This window comes from Pelmatolapia mariae, linkage group LG13, assembly GCF_036321145.2.
Source record: "Pelmatolapia mariae isolate MD_Pm_ZW linkage group LG13, Pm_UMD_F_2, whole genome shotgun sequence".
NCBI lineage: Eukaryota > Metazoa > Chordata > Actinopteri > Cichliformes > Cichlidae > Pelmatolapia > Pelmatolapia mariae.
Genome location: NC_086238.1, coordinates 27,403,337 through 27,425,738, shown reverse-complemented (window position 1 = coordinate 27,425,738; position 22,402 = coordinate 27,403,337). Strand labels below are relative to the sequence as shown.

Sequence of the window (22,402 nt, the reverse complement as noted above, 5' to 3'; positions counted from 1 at the left end):
GCCATTTAATTGGATATTTCTTCAAATGCTAAGGACACTGGAGGAGAAGGCAAAGAGCAGCTGGAAAGAGCATCTGCCTCAGATAGTACATGCATACAACTGCACCAGGCATGAGGCAACAGGCTTTTCACCCCACTACCTCTTGTATGGTCGACACCCCCGTCTCCTAGTAGACTTAATTTTTGGCCTGTTAGCCAGAGATGGGACTGAAAGACCTCAGAGCTATGCCAGATTTGCGTCTCTACTGTGATGTCAAATATCAATACCAGAATGTGTGTCGATGTATGTGCATTCATTTGTGCATGCGTGGAGATCTGAGGTTGGCTGGTAGGGTGGGCCTCTGTGCATAATCACAAGTGTGTGCAAACATTTCCATGATTGGATTTCTTGGAATTTGGTTTCTTTGGGGGATTTTTTCAAGTTTTTGTAATGTGACAGGTTAAAGAATTAACATTCAGCTTACCCTCTGAAATGTCAGAGTGCATCTCAGATGTGTTGTTGTCATCAGGGATGATGTGACGTACCAGCCAATCCATCACCGCACCCAGCTGCAAAACTGTGACGCAATCTGCTGTGGTGGCATTAAAGTCCTGCCAGTTTACAGCGGCTGATTTGGTCCCTAAAATCCAGAGAGTAATTATTCATGGTAAGGAATTCATGTGGACACTAAGCGTGTGGGCAGGCAAGGACATTTAAACAGTGAGGCTGACGACCTACCATTTCTTCGTGTGACTGCTTCTGCTCTAAAAGGGACTCCAATGCCAAAATCGATGAATTTGACACATAGAAATGCTGGATGATCAGGCGATGTGTCAAACACAATATTGTCTGGCTTAATGTCTCGATGGAAGACACCCTTGGATTGCATTTCAGCGGCTGCATGTACCAGCTGTCTCATTATGACCTGACAGACAAATGAAAAATACGTTCAAATAATCAGATTTACATTATCCATTAAAGATTGCCACTAGAAGAATTGTAAAGTGCACACATAAGAAGCCATACTGGGAAATTGTCTTCTCTGCGTTTTCCAAAGAAGACAGTCCCAAAGCCTCCTTCACCCAGCTTATCCTGCTCTTCGTATTTTTCTTCAAAGTCCTCTACAGAGAGACAAAACTAACACAGGGGTTGTGATTAGTTGTATGTAGGAAAGCTGACTTTGCCTCAATGTACACATTCATACAGTCTTTGTTAGAAGCTTCCTAGTGATTAGCAGATGGATACCAGCTAAACTCTGAGAGCTTGGGAAAGAGGCTCTATCACTGCAGGTGTGGTGTGAACTTACCTATGTACTTCTTACCTTTAGTGTGACTTTTGTATGTGCTGTGTGTATCTGACTCGTAGACGGAGCAGCTGGCCTCCTCCTGTGAGCTTGATGTCTTGCTCTTTTTACTGCCTGGTTGTTTTGTTCCATCGCTGCTTGACTTTCCTTTGCTGCTCTTCTTTCTGAAAGCAGCTGCAAAAACCAAAACCAATTAGACCTCTGAACTCCACACAGGCCTACAGATGATCAATAACTGTAAAACAAAAAATCTCTGAATGTCTCACTTACACTTCTCCAAGACAAGATGGCTGAGGCCTGGGGTTGGACTTTTGCTGTCCTTGCTTCTTTTGGAAGCTTTTTCCAGTCTTTCTGTGGCACAATCTTTGCGTTTGGAGCTCTTGATTCGCCCATCTGACGTCCTGTCCTCTATCCTGAGGAACCAGGGATCAGTGTGGCGGTCTGCAGTTTGTACAAAGATCACTTGGTTACTACTGAATCAAAACACCTGAAGTAAAAGCCCCAAATTAAGATGAATTTAACAGGTAAAGGAGACTTTACTCACCTAGATATTTACGCACACCCACAGCACGTGGTGTGGTAAAGGTCGGCCAAGATTTTGACCACATGTCAGAAACTGGTTCAAAATTGTACTAAACTCACTTGAACTCTGACTTTGTATGCACTTAGAACTATCACAAGACATTAAAACAAAACATCGGGCATTGATGACATCACAGCAATCTAACATTCTAATCTATGCAAACTGTCTCCAAGGCTACATAATATCAAATGAAATCATAGCAAAGGAGTAAAAAGCAGGATCAGTCTTAGGGTGTATGTTACATGTTTGCCAGTTTGGATGAGTGAGTGCAATACTTCATTGGCCTGTGTTGTAGCAAGCTGTTGAACCTGCTGAGAAACTTTTCTTTGTCCACTCTGCCCCAAACTTCACATGCTCCATAAAAGTGGAGGCCTAGAGACCTCTGCATAGTTATTGCAATTAGCATTAGGTTATCAGTGTCATCTGATATACAGTGGCTTGCAAAAGTATTCGGCCCCCTTGAACTTTTCCACATTTTGTCACATTACAGCCACAAACATGAATCAGTTTTATTGGAATTCCACGTGAAAGACCAATACAAAGTGGTGTACACTTGAGAAGTGGAACGAAAATCATACATGATACCAAACATTTTTTACAAATAAATAACTGCAAAGTGGGGACACCTGGCTGGAGATGCTCACTCAAGGACAACACCATACCATCCAAATGGCAACCCATTTCCAGCTGAGCCATTTAATTGGATATTTCTTCAAATGCTAAGGACACTGGAGGAGAAGGCAAAGAGCAGCTGGAAAGAGCATCTGCCTCAGATAGTACATGCATACAACTGCACCAGGCATGAGGCAACAGGCTTTTCACCCCACTACCTCTTGTATGGTCGACACCCCCGTCTCCTAGTAGACTTAATTTTTGGCCTGTTAGCCAGAGATGGGACTGAAAGACCTCAGAGCTATGCCAGATTTGCGTCTCTACTGTGATGTCAAATATCAATACCAGAATGTGTGTCGATGTATGTGCATTCATTTGTGCATGCGTGGAGATCTGAGGTTGGCTGGTAGGGTGGACCTCTGTGCATAATCACAAGTGTGTGCAAACATTTCCATGATTGGATTTCTTGGAATTTGGTTTCTTTGGGGGATTTTTTCAAGTTTTTGTAATGTGACAGGTTAAAGAATTAACATTCAGCTTACCCTCGGAAATGTCAGTGTGCATCTCAGATGTGTTGTTGTCATCAGGGATGATGTGACGTACCAGCCAATCCATCACCGCACCCAGCTGCAAAACTGTGACGCAATCTGCTGTGGTGGCATTAAAGTCCTGCCAGTTTACAGTGGCTGATTTGGTCCCTAAAATCCAGAGAGTAATTATTCATGGTAAGGAATTCATGTGGACACTAAGCGTGTGGGCAGGCAAGGACATTTAAACAGTGAGGCTGACGACCTACCATTTCTTCGTGTGACTGCTTCTGCTCTAAAAGGGACTCCAATGCCAAAATCGATGAATTTGACACATAGAAATGCTGGATGATCAGGCGATGTGTCAAACACAATATTGTCTGGCTTAATGTCTCGATGGAAGACACCCTTGGATTGCATTTCAGCGGCTGCATGTACCAGCTGTCTCATTATGACCCGACAGACAAATGAAAAATACGTTCAAATAATCAGATTTACATTATCCATTAAAGATTGCCACTAGAAGAATTGTAAAGTGCACACATAAGAAGCCATACTGGGAAATTGTCTTCTCTGCTTTTTCCAAAGAAGACAGTCCCAAAGCCTCCTTCACCCAGCTTATCCTGCTCTTCGTATTTTTCTTCAAAGTCCTCTACAGAGAGACAAAACAAACACAGGGGTTGTGATTAGTTGTATGTAGGAAAGCTGACTTTGCCTCAATGTACACATTCATACAGTCTTTGTTAGAAGCTTCCTAGTGATTAGCAGATGGATACCAGCTAAACTCTGAGAGCTTGGGAAAGAGGCTCTATCACTGCAGGTGTGGTGTGAACTTACCTATGTACTTCTTACCTTTAGTGTGACTTTTGTATGTGCTGTGTGTATCTGACTCGTAGACGGAGCAGCTGGCCTCCTCCTGTGAGCTTGATGTCTTGCTCTTTTTACTGCGTGGTTGTTTTGTTCCATCGCTGCTTGACTTTCCTTTGCTGCTCTTCTTTCTGAAAGCAGCTGCAAAAACCAAAACCAATTAGACCTCTGAACTCCACACAGGCCTACAGATGATCAATAACTGTAAAACAAAAAATCTCTGAATGTCTCACTTACACTTCTCCAAGACAAGATGGCTGAGGCCTGGGGTTGGACTTTTGCTGTCCTTGCTTCTTTTGGAAGCTTTTTCCAGTCTTTCTGTGGCACAATCTTTGCGTTTGGAGCTCTTGATTCGCCCATCTGACGTCCTGTCCTCTATCCTGAGGAACCAGGGATCAGTGTGGCGGTCTGCAGTTTGTACAAAGATCACTTGGTTACTACTGAATCAAAACACCTGAAGTAAAAGCCCCAAATTAACCCTTGGATGCACAACCTACCAATACCTACACTCTTCCAGAAGTGGGGTCAAAAATGACCCCAAATAGAAACAATGCATTTTGCTATAAACTCGGTTGTTATTCTTCAAAATCTTTAAAACGAAGAGTTGTAATATTTTCATATTTGAGGTATTCCTCATAAAACATGTTTGTGACATGAGGCCCTTTGCATTTTTATTTATTTTTTTATTAATTTTAAGAAATTGCAGTTTTTGTATCACTTGTATCACTTTTGTATGCTTGCTCTGCATATACTGCAGAAGCTGGGTCTTCCCTCTGAAAGGCACAAATTGTTCATCCACTGTAACACAATCACTGAGGATGAATTTCTGCCTGCAGTTGACCAGGAACAGGCCCCATATGTAGCGGAAAGCTGCCATGTGATTTGTTTTCAGTCAGTAGGCTCTGGTCCTCTTGTCATCAAAGTGCAAGAAACGGCGAATATCTTTAAATCTTTGAATTGACATAGTGGCCTTGTACAATGGGTTATGCAGAGGACTCCCAAAAAACACACTGACTGGTACATCCCAGTTCTTCTCACTTCCTGCAAGAATGATCAATCAAATGAAGGCTAGGAGCTTATGTTTGATTACTTTTTTCTACTCTTTTCCCCTGTCAATGGCTACTCTTCATGCCTCCTTGTTTGTGCATGTCAGAACCTCTTCTATTATATTATCAGACATGAACATCTTCCATGCATCTATTGGGGAGACTAAACCCAGGTGCAAGCCCTGGCCGACTAATTCAGAATATTGTGGCTAGAGCAGTAAAAGGGAGGATCATTCTGTTAGACTCAATATCCATTTCCTCTTCAGAGGACTCATCAGACGACTCCTCTGTATCTGACTGGCCTTGTTCAGTGGGGGGGACAATAGTCTGGGTCCTCTATATCTTAGATGTCAGATTCTGAGTCAGTGCCTCCGATGGGCCCTTCATCCCATCCGTCTTGGATCATTTGTAGGGCAAGGTCTACAGGGATCCTAGCTGGCCTCATAGCAGCCATGTTACTTTAGATATTAAAAAAAACATCAGAAAGAACAATGTTTGAAATGCAGAGGAAATTATAAACAGGGCTGCACATAAATGGTGCGCAGGTGCGCATTCGCTGTCAAAATAAAAGACGCGCACCAGATAAGAAGTTGGAACGCGTGTTTGCGTACATAAGATGTTCTGGAGGAGGACAGACATTTGTTCAGAACTCTTAAGATGTCGAAGAAGCAAGCTCCGTAAGAAATTACTTTGGTGTTCCTCCACCACAAAAGAAGCGCGTATTCTCTGAATTTCCGGGAATACTTTTATTTTGACAGTGAATGCACACCTGCAGACCACTTATGTGCAGCCCTGACTATAAATCATGTATGTTATTGTGTAAAAATTAATTCTTGATCCATCAGAAGTGTAAGTGGGTCAGTCAGAGTTGCTAAGAATGAAAGTTTCATAGAAGATTCCATAGGAACTGCTTGGGGTCATTTTTGACCCCACTTGTGGAAGAGTGGGGTAGTGATACAAAAACTGCATTTTGTTTAAATTAATGAAAAAATAAATAAAAATGCAAATGGCCTCATGTTACAAACATATTTTATGAGGAATACCTGGAATATGAATATATTACAACTTTGCATTTTAAAGATTTTGAAGAAAAACAACCCGTGGGGTCATCTTTGACCCCACGTGTGCATCTAAGGGTTAAGATGAATTTAACAGGTAAAGGAGACTTTACTCACCTAGATATTTACGCACACCCACAGCACGTGGTGTGGTAAAGGTCGGCCAAGATTTTGACCACATGTCAGAAACTGGTTCAAAATTGTACTAAACTCACTTGAACTCTGACTTTGTCTGCACTTAGAACTATCACAAGACATTAAAACAAAACATCGGGCATTGATGACATCACAGGAATCTAACATTCTAATCTATGCAAACTGTCTCCAAGGCTACATAATATCAAATGAAATCATAGCAAAGGAGTAAAAAGCAGGATCAGTCTTAGGGTGTATGTTACATGTTTGCCAGTTTGGATGAGTGAGTGCAATACTTCATCGGCCTGTGTTGTAGCAAGCTGTTGAACCTGCTGAGAAACTTTTCTTTGTCCACTCTGCCCCAAACTTCACATGCTCCATAAAAGTGGAGGCCTAGAGACCTCTGCATAGTTATTGCAATTAGCATTAGGTTATCAGTATCATCTGATATACAGTGGCTTCCAAAAGTATTCGGCCCCCTTGAACTTTTCCACATTTTGTCACATTACAGCCACAAACATGAATCAATTTTATTGGAATTCCACGTGAAAGACCAATACAAAGTGGTGTACACTTGAGAAGTGGAACGAAAATCATACATGATACCAAACATTTTTTACAAATAAATAACTGCAAAGTGGGGACACCTGGCTGGAGATGCTCACTCAAGGACAACACCATACCATCCAAATGGCAACCCATTTCCAGCTGAGCCATTTAATTGGATATTTCTTCAAATGCTAAGGACACTGGAGGAGAAGGCAAAGAGCAGCTGGAAAGAGCATCTGCCTCAGATAGTACATGCATACAACTGCACCAGGCATGAGGCAACAGGCTTTTCACCCCACTACCTCTTGTATGGTCGACACCCCCGTCTCCTAGTAGACTTAATTTTTGGCCTGTTAGCCAGAGATGGGACTGAAAGACCTCAGAGCTATGCCAGATTTGCGTCTCTACTGTGATGTCAAATATCAATACCAGAATGTGTGTCGATGTATGTGCATTCATTTGTGCATGCGTGGAGATCTGAGGTTGGCTGGTAGGGTGGACCTCTGTGCATAATCACAAGTGTGTGCAAACATTTCCATGATTGGATTTCTTGGAATTTGGTTTCTTTGGGGGATTTTTTCAAGTTTTTGTAATGTGACAGGTTAAAGAATTAACATTCAGCTTACCCTCTGAAATGTCAGAGTGCATCTCAGATGTGTTGTTGTCATCAGGGATGATGTGACGTACCAGCCAATCCATCACCGCACCCAGCTGCAAAACTGTGACGCAATCTGCTGTGGTGGCATTAAAGTCCTGCCAGTTTACAGCAGCTGATTTGGTCCCTAAAATCCAGAGAGTAATTATTCATGGTAAGGAATTCATGTGGACACTAAGCGTGTGGGCAGGCAAGGACATTTAAACAGTGAGGCTGACGACCTACCATTTCTTCGTGTGACTGCTTCTGCTCTAAAAGGGACTCCAATGCCAAAATCGATGAATTTGACACATAGAAATGCTGGATGATCAGGCGATGTGTCAAACACAATATTGTCTGGCTTAATGTCTCGATGGAAGACACCCTTGGATTGCATTTCAGCGGCTGCATGTACCAGCTGTCTCATTATGACCTGACAGACAAATGAAAAATACGTTCAAATAATCAGATTTACATTATCCATTAAAGATTGCCACTAGAAGAATTGTAAAGTGCACACATAAGAAGCCATACTGGGAAATTGTCTTCTCTGCGTTTTCCAAAGAAGACAGTCCCAAAGCCTCCTTCACCCAGCTTATCCTGCTCTTCGTATTTTTCTTCAAAGTCCTCTACAGAGAGACAAAACTAACACAGGGGTTGTGATTAGTTGTATGTAGGAAAGCTGACTTTGCCTCAATGTACACATTCATACAGTCTTTGTTAGAAGCTTCCTAGTGATTAGCAGATGGATACCAGCTAAACTCTGAGAGCTTGGGAAAGAGGCTCTATCACTGCAGGTGTGGTGTGAACTTACCTATGTACTTCTTACCTTTAGTGTGACTTTTGTATGTGCTGTGTGTATCTGACTCGTAGACGGAGCAGCTGGCCTCCTCCTGTGAGCTTGATGTCTTGCTCTTTTTACTGCGTGGTTGTTTTGTTCCATCGCTGCTTGACTTTCCTTTGCTGCTCTTCTTTCTGAAAGCAGCTGCAAAAACCAAAACCAATTAGACCTCTGAACTCCACACAGGCCTACAGATGATCAATAACTGTAAAACAAAAAATCTCTGAATGTCTCACTTACACTTCTCCAAGACAAGATGGCTGAGGCCTGGGGTTGGACTTTTGCTGTCCTTGCTTCTTTTGGAAGCTTTTTCCAGTCTTTCTGTGGCACAATCTTTGCGTTTGGAGCTCTTGATTCGCCCATCTGACGTCCTGTCCTCTATCCTGAGGAACCAGGGATCAGTGTGGCGGTCTGCAGTTTGTACAAAGATCACTTGGTTACTACTGAATCAAAACACCTGAAGTAAAAGCCCCAAATTAAGATGAATTTAACAGGTAAAGGAGACTTTACTCACCTAGATATTTACGCACACCCACAGCACGTGGTGTGGTAAAGGTCGGCCAAGATTTTGACCACATGTCAGAAACTGGTTCAAAATTGTACTAAACTCACTTGAACTCTGACTTTGTATGCACTTAGAACTATCACAAGACATTAAAACAAAACATCGGGCATTGATGACATCACAGCAATCTAACATTCTAATCTATGCAAACTGTCTCCAAGGCTACATAATATCAAATGAAATCATAGCAAAGGAGTAAAAAGCAGGATCAGTCTTAGGGTGTATGTTACATGTTTGCCAGTTTGGATGAGTGAGTGCAATACTTCATCGGCCTGTGTTGTAGCAACCTGTTGAACCTGCTGAGAAACTTTTTTTTGTCCACTCTGCCCCAAACTTCACATGCTCCATAAAAGTCGAGGCCTAGAGACCTCTGCATAGTTATTGCAATTAGCATTAGGTTATCAGTATCATCTGATATATATGACATTTACAGTACAGTACTCACACATGACATAGGAGGGAAGAAATATGAACTTTTTGACATAAATTTGATCACATGAAATTGGATTTTTTTTAAATATCAAACTTTTTCCTTCCGTCATACTTCAGAAATACAATATCTTAAGTTTTGAACATTTGAAAACATTTAAGTTTGCTGGTTGTATTTATAAGATCCTACATGGACGTGCTCCACAATCATTGGTCAGTCATGTTAAAATCCATTATCAGTGGAAAACAAACCTGATCCTCTACTAGAGGCGATTGTGCAATACCTTTTAGACATAACACTCAGCAAACAGTTGTTACAGAGGGAAAAGGGGACTGGAGATGAGACATGGACATAACTAAGCACAAACAGAACTTGATGGCTGGGGGGGGGAAACACACGTGACAGAAGGAATGGGTCACATGGGGAAAACATGTAAACGAGAGGAGGAGACGGGGGGAAAAAGACTTTACTGAAATACATGAAGGGCCAGGGCTGGGGCAGCCAACCAGTCACAGACAAAGAGCCACATTTTTTACTGTGTCACCGCAAAGAGCCACATCATACACCTGGGCACACATGAACATCACCCATCCATTCCTCTTTCCTGAGTTCAGTTCCAGGTTAGGGTATTGAACTCAGGACCCTAACCCTATCAGGCCGGGGTCTTTGTGTGGAGTTTGCATGTTCTCTCCGGCTTCCTCCCACAGTCTAAAGACATGCAGTTAGTGGGGATCTTCTCACCTTGTTCGCATTAACACAGAGATGCATTGAAGATAACCTTGTGGTTAGTGCCTTCTATTCGATGTACAGACTGAATAATAACACCTTCTAATTAGCATGCAGCCTGTTCTGTCTCCTATTGGTGCTTTTCTACGAGTAATCAGTGCTTGATGTCTTACTAACCTTAACTTTTTTCACAACATTGATAACAAACACGCACAAAACAACAACAACATATCTTATCTAAAAACAACTTGATTGGACCACAGTTTTGATGTTCATCCTACATGTTTATTGAGATTGTCTAATGTCTGCCACGGTATCTTCTCCCACGTCTGCGGACACCGGAGGCCTTGTGGGGTCTCCTGCGTCTGCGAACGGGGCGAGAAGACCTCGCATGTTTGCGTCTATACCTGCGTCGTGGCATTGTCCAAACGGCGGTACCTGCGCCACGTCACGGGTTCTATTTATGGACTCACCTGGCAACTTTAGTGATGTCACTGCTGATGTTGTCACTGTTGGTGTGACCTCATGACTCATTCATGCCATCTGAACTGTGGTGTAATTATGAGTCACAGGGGGACGTGTATTCATTCACAAAGTTGATAGATAGTTTGGGTCATAACTGAAAGACACAACGATGCAGTCAAATCATTTGGAATTAAATATCTGTAAATTACAAGATTTAGAGGGTTCTGACATCACATCCAGTCTCTCTGCTGTGATTTCAAATATCAATGCCCAAACCCCACCACCGACAAATAACACAGAACACGCAGCCAGTGACGCACCAAACACACACCACGTTTAGTGACCAATAAATCAAGCGCCACAGGTGGTGTAAATGACAGATCAGGGATGTGTAATAATGTTGATTTTTTTCTGTTCTTGTTCCTTTTTACCAAGCTGGGTTTGTTTGTCCTTGTTTCCCTCTCCTGCAGAGTTCCTCCTGACGGAGTTCATAAGCCAGTCAAAGATCTGCACGTCACAATGGACTGAGATGTCAACTTCCTCCCACCAAAAAAACAAAAAAAAGTAAAGTCGTCATGCAGCATGAGGACAAAAAGTCATACTACAGCTATTGCACCCTCTAATTTATTAGATTCTTTCAATTATGTTTCATAGGGGCCTCGGAGCACTTCTGCAAACCAAATGAGCTGTGCTGGAACTTACACCATCATGTAACCCAAAAAAGGAAATCTCTTATTCATAAAAAGAAAAAAATGTTTGCTTTGATTATTCCTTGAGAAACTGAATGTCACGGTCCTGGGTCGATGGCCCAGTGTTTTCTGTTTTGTTTTATTAATCTTTGATTTCTTGATGTGTCTTTGTTAGTTCTTAGGTTTTGGTTCTGTGTCCCCGCTGTTCTGTGTTGGTATTGTGCCTCTATATAAATAGCATCATAATTTCATATTTTGTCAGCACTTCCTAGTAGTATGTAACTACACCATAAATGTCAGGGTTTGCGTGTTGAGATATGAATGGAGGACCCAAGATGCAGGCACTGCTGATGTGAGTGAGCTTTATTCATGGAGAGTGACATACAAACAAAGGCGAGGGAGGCGAGAAACAAAACTAAGAAAACCTAAACTGGGAAAGCTGAGAACCAAATAACAAACCTGGACACAAGGGAATGGAGTTAAAACACAAAGGATGACAAGCAGGAAAAACAGCATGGAGGAGCACAGACGGACCAGTAACACACACAAGAGGACAAATGCTATAAATTAGTGAGGGCCCGCTTGAAGCTGACGCTCCGGCGCGTGTGTCAAAAAACACCAACACACCGCTTCAGAAGCACTCTGTCGATGCTTGATTCGTTTGGCCACAGTCACGTGATCAGTGATGTCCAATTGTGAATTGTGAATTGCACTGTGTAGAGTGGGCAATCATAATGAAGCAGTTCAGTTTTTTTGTAGATTCAAGCTGCTCTTCATATTTTTGACCACCAGATGTCACCAGAGAGGACTGTGTTAAAAAGCTTCCAGTAATGAATCGTTTTTCAACACAAGCTTCAATGCTTCAGAAAGCTTTGTTTGGCCATCACTACTATAAATACACACAGAGGGAAACGAGGAAACTGCACACAGGAGGGGGACACAGCTGAGCCTAATGAATCTGACGAGACTGAGCTGAAAGACGAGATGGATCATTCAAGTACTGTACATGATGTGGGTAGATGCTGTACGTTTATGGGCTGCAGGAGAGGCACACATTAGGGTATTTGTGCAGACGAGGTTGTTTGGGGTGCCTGCGTGTTTGCCTGCTGGGCCTGAGCGAGCCTCTCATATCTGTGGCCTGGCGGTCTCTTCTCTTGCTGAGGATCTTAACGTAGTTGGCTGGGACGAGCATGTGGTCTCACCGTCCACACTGGCCAGGAGCCAGCCACGCACACGGGGCTGTAGCTCTAAACACGAGGGAGAGGAAAACACTGTGATAGATGTAAACATGGGGCACGCTCACACAAAAGAAGAGCCCTCATCTGTTAGTTGTAAGATAAGGAAAACAAAAATAGAAGGTTTTGGGTCAAAGCACTCAGAATCAAATGTCCCGCAGCCAGTAAAAAGCTCATCACCTTTAGGAGCGAGGTTGAGCATCTCTCCAGCTCGCATAGAAAGCTCCTCCTGAGAAGCAGCTGTCAAGTCATATTCTCCTCTGGCCACCACGTGGTCGTCCTCCTTGCTCGCCCAGTTAGTGTCTAAACCAAGCAAGGAAACTGAATGAAAGACATTCATAATTTTAACTGGTCTTAACCAAAAACAAGTCCTTCTGCTTTTCCTTACACTTGTAAAGTAACTAATGGCATATGGAGCTATGGTACCCAATTTATTTGCCACAGAGTTACACAAAGGCACATATGATGTCATACAAGCAGACTCATCTTTACACGTGTACTGCAGCCCTGAACATTACCAGGTTCAGATTCTATTATCAAACTTTACAACAGCAGCCTTAATTACTTTAACTCAAAACAATTAGCACCTGCAGCCACTGTCCTGTGTTGAGTACACCTCTCAAAACAACAAAATGTACTCATGTGAATATGTAAGTGCTTGCTTGGGGCGATCGTGGCTCAAGAGTTGGGAGTTCGCCTTGTAATCGGAAGGTTGCCGGTTCGAGCCCCGGCTTGGACAGTCTCGGTCGTTGTGTCCTTGGGCAAGACACTTCACCCGTTGCCTACTGGTGGTGGTCAGAGGGCCCGGTGGCGCCAGTGTCCGGCAGCCTCGCCTCTGTCAGTGCACCCCAGGGTGGCTGTGGCTACAGTGTAGCTTGCCATCACCAGTGTGTGAATGTGTGTGTGAATGGGTGGATGACTGGTTGTGTAAAGCGCTTTGGGGTCCTTAGGGACTAGTAAAGCGCTATACAAATACAGGCCATTTACTGCTGTTCCATCTCTTCCACCTGCTGCACAAACCTGCTGGGGGGGACGTCTTCAAGGTGAGGTGTGTGTGTCTGTATCCTCCCAGGCTGTAGCCACCACAGATGGAGCTCCCATAGAGGCTGTAAGAGGGGAGAAGGAGCTGTTGGATGGACGGTAGGACTGCTGGACCTGACGAGGGGGCACCGGGGGCGCCATCCTGGGCAGGACAGAAGAGCCAGCAGGGGTGGAGGAGCCTGTAGCTAATCCCAAATCTGTAGATCTGTTTGGTGACAACATAAAGATAGAATATCAGTAAAATCCACCCATAATTCATTGCAACATTAATTGAGCAAAGCATTAGTTCGAAACGTCATGGAGTCAAGCTAAACCACAAACTGAATGAACAGCTCATAGAGTGGCTCTCTTCCACAGCGTGTCCTTTGTCCTTTCTCCCTCCCCTCAACCCCAACCAGTCCTCAGAGGCTGCCCCTCCCTATACCTGGTTCTGCTGGAAGTTTCTTCCAGTTAAAATGGTGTTTTTCCTTCCCACAGTCACCAAGTGCTCACTCAAAAGGGGTTGTTTTGATCATTTAGTTTTCTCTGTATTACAATAGGGCCTCCACCTTGCAGTATAAAGTGTCTTGAGGTGACTGTTGTTGTGATTAACGCTATATAAATAAACTGAAATTGAATTGAGTCAACACTTCCTCCTGCCTCATCTCCAGCTCTGCTACTCTTCATCTGTACAGACTGTGGAAAATACACAATAAATTCACCATCAACCAGCAGCTAGTGGCAACTTTTAGCATGGGATGTTTTCTGACATGAGCTGACATTATGAACCAGTCAACACACCTTAAATATCATTATCACAGCTCTGATTGTTCAGCTTCTCCAATCTGATGACCATATTCTCTTAACCTTAAAAAGATATGTTGATATGTCCAAAAAAGATAAAGATGTGTCCAGATTTAATTCCATTTCCTCACTTAAAGCGGAAAAAAGTGTCAGGGTGGGGGGACTGATTGAACTGTGATTGTGGAATTTGCCTCACACAGGTGCGTTCACTATTGCTTGTTTGAGAATACTGCTGTATATATACAAATGCTGACTGTACAAACAAACTGTTGTACATATATTTTTAGAATTATCGGAAAATGTTGAGAAAAAGACAAGAAAAAACAATGACTTGCAGCATCAAGCGGAGGAGTTTAATCTTCTCTGGGTCTCGTTTAGGAGTTTGGGGACAGCTGAGCAGAGGACTGACAGATGAAAAAAAATGAGCTTTCTCTAAGGGTGTTGCCTCTCCCTTAAAGACAGGCTGAGGAGTTCAGCTACTCAAAAGGGGCTCAGAGTAGAACTGCTATTCCTTCACGTTGAAGAGAGGCTGATGAGAAAAGGAGAAAGAGGCCCCAGGGCAGACCCAGGACACTCTGGAGAGGCTATATCTCTCAGCTGGCCTGAGGATGTCTTGGTGTTATCCCAGAAGAAGTGGAGGAGGTGGCTGGGGAGAGGGAGATGTGGGCTTCTCTGCTTAGGCTGCTGCCCGGGTAAACCAGTCCTTGATAAGCAGAAGAAAATGGATGGATAACAATAAAAAGCAGAAGAAGCTAAAAGACACAGACACAAATTTAAAATAAAACATTATTAGTTATGAATTGAAAGATATAATTATTCAGCTATATAATAACTCAGCTTATAAATATACATGTAGGCATTTTTTTAAAGTAAATTATCGGGCAAAGGAACTGAGTTTGTTGGCAAACAGCAACAGGAAGACAGCAGCTACATTTTCTTCTGAATTGACAGTTAGCAAGTACAGAACAAACAGAAATGCAATTACAATATTTATTTTATTAATTTAACTTATTACCCAGAACTGCAACAAAACAAACAAAAAACGCTCAATTAACAGAAGAGAGAGAAATCTAGCGAGACACTCTGACTAGGACACGGCCTCAGAGGACCAAACTAGCAGTCAGCCACTTGTACGGCTGTGCAGATAAATAATTAGTTGCCGTTTTTGTTTTGGGGGCTTTTTTTATTCCTGGGACTTCTGATCCTCTCCAAATACACAGGGAAGTACCTGATGCAGCTAGTTTTGGGTACTACCATCACCAAGCATTTACAAAATCTATTAGAGGATAATAAAGTGTTTTCACCAACTTGGCCCAGAAGAAAAACATATTTTAGCATATAAAATAGCAGTCTCTTCCAAACAAGTCCTTTAGCATGCTGATGTTAAAAAATATCATGTAGAGTAAGACAGGCATAGAGAACAGCACTGACTGGGAGAGGCTTTGAACAGATGACATACTCAGTTCAATTCAACATATAAGACTTTAAGAATGCACAAGCATCTATCAAAAACCTATTTAATCTATCATCTGTGATATTATTATATACAATTAAATAAATATTTAAGAAAAATTGTGTATGTTTCTGTTCTGTGTCCTGTGTACTGTTTGTTTGTATATGTGTCTTTTTGCTGCTGTTACAACCAAATTTCCCCTTGTGGGACAATTAAAGGATTATTCTATTCTAATTATAATGTATTGTTTATCTCCCTTAAATAAACAGGCAGCCTTCAGGTATGAAATATTCATTTGTCTACTGTTTCAGTGGCTTATAGTGCCCCACAGGCCTCAATGTGAGTTTGAAGCCATTATAATGTTTAAGTTGTTTAACGATAAACAGATTTTGAATGAAAGCCACGGAACTTCGGTAGCACAAAAAAGTCTATATTCTTTGTGTCCATATGGATCAGTCATATTACCATTATTTCCCCCTAAGGTTGCCAAAAGCACCAAGTTAATACTTGAAAAAACTGCAGCAATACACAAAAATATAATCAATATTCTGTTTACTTGGTGACAACGCCGCTTTTAGCCTTCAATCAGAAAGCCCTGAGTTGGCTAGTTAAGCATCGGGCTAACGTTTAAAGCTTTCACTTTGGAGAAGTAACTCGCATTACTGCTACTGCTGTGTAATCTTGGTTAAATTCACAGCATATTCCATAAATTACCCTGCAATAACTAACTGTTATAATAGCGGCACCGTATTGCATCACACTGAGTGCATTTCAATCATTTATCCCGCGAGTTTGCTAGCTAGCAAAATAATAAAAACGATTTTAAAAATTAGCATGTGTAACGTACACACTCGAGAAAATGATTTACTAGGACTTACGCAAACTCCCCCATTGTGAAAACGTACAAATCCTTCTTGTATTTTTGGTTTTCCAGCAAACACTCATTAAAACGGCCTCCAGGCACGTTAGTGCACTCACCCCCGACTGTTCGGGGAGGGGGTGGGGGGTCACAAATTGAAACAGACTGACGTGCAGAGCTACAAGGCAGCCCAGGCAGAGAAATGTTGCTTTTAGACTTTTTATTTCTCTATCTGATAAGAAAACTATTCAATCAGATAGTTATTTGTGGTGAATGAAATACAGTTTCAAGACGTTTTAAGCACAAAATCCCAAATAGAAGCACTACAATATTAAAATCCAAGATTGTTCAAGGATTTCAAGCACCCGTACGAAACCTGCATATGAAGTTGATGATTGTTAAAATAAAATAGAACATTTTCATCAATTTCTTGTACGAAATGACTATATACAGAAAAGCTCGACATGTTATGCAAAAGAAAAAAAAACAATTCTCGTAATTGTCAGTTTCGTAATTTCAAAATTCTTCAAAACTAACATTTTCTTTGATTGACTCATATTAAATTTCCTACGGTCAAATTCAGTGTGAACAATATTACACAAACAAACATGTGTGTGTGCGCCTGCGCATACATTAGAATCACTTTGATCCCTTGTGATGCGGTAACTTTGCTTTGATCCTGTATGACTGGTAGCTTTGCTTTGATCCCAAAACCCATAAATACCAGCGCTCACCTATTATACTTTATGGCATAACGGACGTTGACCTGACACCAACCCAAACCCTTTCGAGACGTTTTGAGAACATTTTAGGACAGAAACCAAAACAAGTTCAGTTTTGTTTCTAACCAATTCACAGAGCAAACAGACAGATCGTGGCTATTAAAGTCAACAAGAGCGACCCTGAAATTCTGCAACAGGCAAAACTGACCAAAGAACAATTTCAATACGAGACAGATTATCAGTCCAAGGAAAGTCGATATATAAAACCTAAGCGTTTCGATGACCTCAAACATCGACTGAAGGTTAGGCGAGGACCTGAAAATGGCCAACCATTATTTGTTAGTCTAATCAAACAGATGTTGGTCATGTTTCTGAGGTCGGTTTTCTCCTTTTTTATGTTGCTCTTTCAGTTTTTCTCCTGAGATGAGGTATGAAGTGTCTGTGGTGCAGCTGATCTGGTCTGTCTCGAGACAGTCCAGGCTGCACTCACCTGCAGCAGGTGGAGACTCACCAGAACATTCAGACCTCACAAATTTTGTCTTTCTCAACTCTTCTATAAAGGGTTTCTCTCCGGAGGAGGTCCACCTTTATAATGGGTGGCCAGGCGGCCCAGTCTGGGTTTTTTCTGCTTTCTTTCACACGCCTGAGGGGTGGTGCCACACCATCACGAGGGCTGGCTAGGCTTTCGCAGCCTGTCTGCACGACTGTGTTTATTGTGTTATATATTTCAAAAAGATGCACATCTGCAGTTTCTTTGGTGGATCTGGTCTCGTCTGTCTTGAGACAGTCCAGGTTGCACCCACCTGTAACAGGTGGAGACTCACCAGTACATTCAGAACTCTGAATGTGTGTGCAGTGTGCGCAAAATTTCGATGTTCGGATTTCTTTGGGGGAGTTTATCTCTGGATGTGTGTAAATGTATGTGCATTCATGTCTGCCTGCATGGAGATCTGAGGTTGGCTGGTAGGGTGGACCTCTGTGCATAATCACAAGTGTGTGCAAACATTTCGGTGTTTGGATTTCTTTGGGCCGGTCCATTAATGTAAAGAGCGAGGCGGCCCGCTCCCGGTTTTTCCTGCTTTCTTTCCCGCACCTGGAGGGCGTCGCCACCTCCTCATGAGGGCTGGCTAGTTTTTGGGAGTGTGTGTGTGTGTGTGTATGTGTCTGTACAACTGTGCTTATTGTTTTGTTTATTTCAAACAGATGCGTGTCCTCACCTCTGCAGTGCTGCCGTCTCCTGTATCCCGGCATGTTTCTAAGGTACGTTTTCTCCTTTTTTATGCTGTTCTTGTGGTTTTTGCCCTCAGATGAGGTTTGAAATTGGGACTATTTAACAGGATCATGACATCACATATATTTAGAATCTTACCACCAATTTGATCCTTTGATCCTTAAATCCATAAATATGGGTAAGAAGCGATGACTTTTAGTCCATTAATCACAGCATTTATGTTCGCAGAATTGAAACGTTCGCCAGAGAAGTATTTTGAAACATCTGGATCCTTTTCGGAGTAACTGTTTACAGATTCCAACATGTCTCAGAGAAAACAACCCTACAGATTTTTAAGGTAAGTTTTCTTTCTTTTTTCTGTTTTTCTGTTGTTCACTAAAAGAAAAGAGACTCACACAGGCTCACCTCTACACGGCTGCCGTCTCCTCTAACCCTGCATGTTTCTAAGGCAAGTTTTCTCCTTTTTTATGTTGTTCTTTTAGTTTTTGTCCTGAGATGAGGTTTGAAGTGTCTGTGGTGCACCTGGTCTGGTCTGTCTTGAGACAGTCCAGGCAGCACCCACCTGTAACAGATGGAGACTCACCAGAACATTCAGATCTCACAAGTTTTGTGTTTCTCAAATCTTCTGTTGAGGGTTTCTCTGAGAAGGGGAGGGCAGTGAGGCCTGGCGGAGGTCCGCCAATATGAAGGGTGGCCATGTGTGTGTATCTGTTAATATCTGGATGTGTGCAGACTTATGTGCCTTAGTTTGTTCATGCGTGGAGATCTGAGGTTGGCTGTTAGGGTGGAACTCTGCACATAGTCACTAGTGTATGCAACCATTTCCATGTTTAAATTTCTTGGATTTTGGGTTCTTTGGGGGACTTAATCTCTGGATATGTGCAGATAAATGTGCATTCATGTGTGCATGCGTGGAGATCTCAGGTTTGGTCATAGGGTGGACCTCTATCCATAATCAAAAGTGTGTGCAAACATTTCCGTCTTAGGATTTCATGGAATTTGGTTTCTTTGGGGGACGTTATCTCTGGATGTGTCCTGATGTATGTGCATTAATATGAGCATGCGTGGAGTCTGAGGTTGGCTGGTAGGGTGGACCTCTGTGCATAATCACAAGTGTATGGGAAGGGAACTCAAAACTGGATTATAGATGGCAGACAGTTGGTGTCGTAAACCACCGCCTCTGTTCAAAGATGGTCGCTCACAGTGGACAGAAATGTCTTCTTTCAGACGCCTTAACGGCCACTCACATCCTGGGCCATCTGACCTCAGGAAATCACATGATAGGGTGGGGCCAGGTTTCACAATAAGCTCACCCGAAACCCTGGCTGATTGTGACCCACACCCATTTTCACACCTTGGCTCATGTGATTACGTGGAGGATCATCAGGGCTTCCTTTTGTCTCTCTTTGGGGGGAAACTCCCACTGGGTTTAAATCTGGGACTCTCCACCATTTGACCCGTAGAACTGAAGAAGCTTCTCGGATGAGAGGTGAAACGTCTTCAAGCAACTTAAAAAAGTCCAGACGCTTTTCTTTCCAAGCTCCTTAGACTACGATGACCTGGATGACTGAGAACCTTCACAGACATACAAGTGTGTGCAAAAAATTCCATGTTTGGATTTCTTGGAATTTGGTTTCTTTCAGGGACGTTATCTCTGGATGTGTGCAGATGTATGTGCATTAATGTGAGCATGCGTTGGCCTCACTGGTGATGTCAGCATGCCGGTGTCCTCTGCCCTGCCTGGTGATGTCATCAAGCCTCTCTCATGTACCCTTTCAGGCGATTTCAGCTCTGGCCTGACAAATATGAAGAAGATTTTGCTGACCTGGCTTTTTATAGCAGAAAACCTTCAAAATATTCTGCAGTAGAACAAAAATAGAAGGAAACAATGACATATGAACATTACCTGATGTAGCTGAAGTGAAGAAGGCCAAAGTGAAGCGTCTGGTCCGTGCTTTGTGTTTAAGTCTTTTTGAGGAATCATTTACTGTTTTAGCTGTTTGGTGCTTACTGAAAAAGTTTTTTTGAGTTTTAATCTGTAATTATGACACTTCTGGCAAAGTACATTTGTATTTAAAAATCAATTTAGGATTTTAGTATGTCAATATCGCTTTATTTAATTGATTTTGAGTAGAAAATCGATTATTGAAACCCAGCCCTACTGGTGGCCAGTCAGGCCAGAGCTGAATGGGTTGCTGACATCACCAGCCAGGGCAGAGGAAAGTGGTCTGCTCAAACCAGAAGCCAGGGCATAAGAGAGTGCTCCACAATCATTGGTCAGTCATGTTAAAATCCATTATCAGTGGAAAACAAACCTGATCCTCTACTAGAGGCGATTGTGCAATACCTTTTAGACATAACACTCAGCAAACAGTTGTTATCAGTTAAAGGTAGTGAGATTTGGAGTGATACATGACACATGATGGAATAATACACGCAGACTTAACATGACGAACCAACGAGGAACACGCACACTGTAAATACATACAGAGGGAAAAGGGGACTGGAGATGAGACATGGACATAACTAAGCACAAACAGAACATGATGGCTGGGGGGGAAAACACACGTGACAAAAGGAATGGGTCACAAGGGGAAAACATGTAAACGAGAAGAGGAGACGGGGGAAAAAGACTACTAAAATACAGGAAGGGCTGGGGCTGGGGCAGCCAACCAGTCACAGACAAAGAGCCACATTTTTTACTGTGTCACCGCCAAGAGCCACATCATACACCTGGGCACACATGAACATCACCCATCCCTTCCTCTGCCCTGAGTTCAGTTCCAGGTTAGGGTATCAAACTCAGGACCCTAACCCTATCAGGCCGGGGTCTTTGTGTGGAGTTTGCATGTTCTCTCCGGCTTCCTCCCACAGTCTAAAGACATGCAGTTAGTGGGGATCTTCTCACCTTGTTCGCATTTACACAGAGATGCATTGAAGATAACCTTGTGGTTAGTGCCTTCTATTCGATGTACAGACTGAATAATAACACCTTCTATTTAGCATGCGGTCTGTTCTGTCTCCTATTGGTGCTTTTCTACGAGTAATCAGTGCTTGATGTCTTACTAACCTTAACTTTTTTCACAACATTGATAAAACCTGATCATTGAGTACTGAAGTGGTAACTCCATTGATGCCTTAACTGATCTTTTGCCATACACATATTGAAGGGAAGCCCGGTGTAAAATACCATGTAAGAGTTCTCTCCAGCGTTTACACTGCCAAGGTGGGTGGCAGTGCTACCAAATCCTACTTAGATGAAATAAAGCAGGTGGCAAAACTGAGTGGCAAAAGTTTTGAAGAGGTACTGAAGTCGATGATGACAGAGATCAGTGAAATCATTGGGAGTTCAGAGACCGATGATGAATGTATGCTCTCCTCCATGCAAATTGATGATCTAAACAGGGAGAACCAGCTTCACCCCTCTCTTGAAACTTCTGAGATTGCACGCCAGCAGTTGTCTGAAGATCCACCATAGGTAGGATTGATTCAAGGTGGTGTGGAGCCACACTTACCTGTTGATTTCAAAAAGAGCCCACTTAGTGTGGCAAACAGTTTCAACCCACCTGAAAGTCAGAAAGTCATTGTGGAACACATCGTGAAGAAAGATGACTTGATTGCACATTCATATTCTCCAATGAGACTCCACTCATTCTCTGGCAGGATCCCCAGACCCAGCGGTGAGACAGATTATGACACATGGCGTTCACATGGCGAACTTCTCAGGAAAGACCCCGCCATGTCTGAACTTCAAAAATCTAGAAAGATCTTTGAGAGTTTGTTGTCCCCTGCAGCTGACATTGTAAACAGACTGAGCCCAGAAGCTACACCTGAAACTTACCTTCAGTTGCTGGATGCAGCTTTTGGAACAGTGGAAGACGGAGAGGAGCTTTTTGCCCCATTCATGAACACTCTTCAGGATCCTGGTGAAAAGGCCTCTGCGTAGCTCTGCCGTCTTCAGGCTGTGGCTCAGGAGGTAGAGCTGGTCACCTACTGATCAGAAGGTTGGTGGTTCAATCCCTGGCTCCTCCAGTCTGCATGTCAAGTATCCTTGGGCAAGATACTAACC

General features: G+C 42.8%; 1 protein-coding gene across 4 annotated transcripts; it reads right to left on the bottom strand.

The window, feature by feature from the left end:
* Positions 1–11,357: 11,357 nt before the first annotated feature.
* Positions 11,358–16,506, bottom strand: LOC134640299 (peroxisomal membrane protein PEX13-like). 4 transcript variants are annotated; one of them, XR_010573922.1, is made up of 5 exons: positions 16,400–16,506; positions 14,404–14,771; positions 13,265–13,490; positions 12,425–12,547; positions 11,358–12,256 (listed from the first exon to the last, which is right to left on the bottom strand). XR_010573922.1 is itself a non-coding variant. In XM_063491981.1 (5 exons), the coding sequence occupies exons 2-5, from the start codon at positions 14,075–14,077 to the stop codon at positions 12,135–12,137; spliced, it is 483 nt and encodes a 160-aa protein (XP_063348051.1). In that variant the 5' UTR covers positions 14,078–14,771; positions 16,400–16,506; the 3' UTR covers positions 11,358–12,134. The 4 variants fall into 4 exon arrangements, 2 of the variants coding, with proteins under 2 accessions (XP_063348051.1, XP_063348050.1); XM_063491981.1 differs by having other exon boundaries at positions 14,066–14,771; XM_063491980.1 differs by having other exon boundaries at positions 14,066–14,820; positions 16,400–16,500.
* Between the last annotated feature and the right edge of the window lie 5,896 nt (positions 16,507–22,402).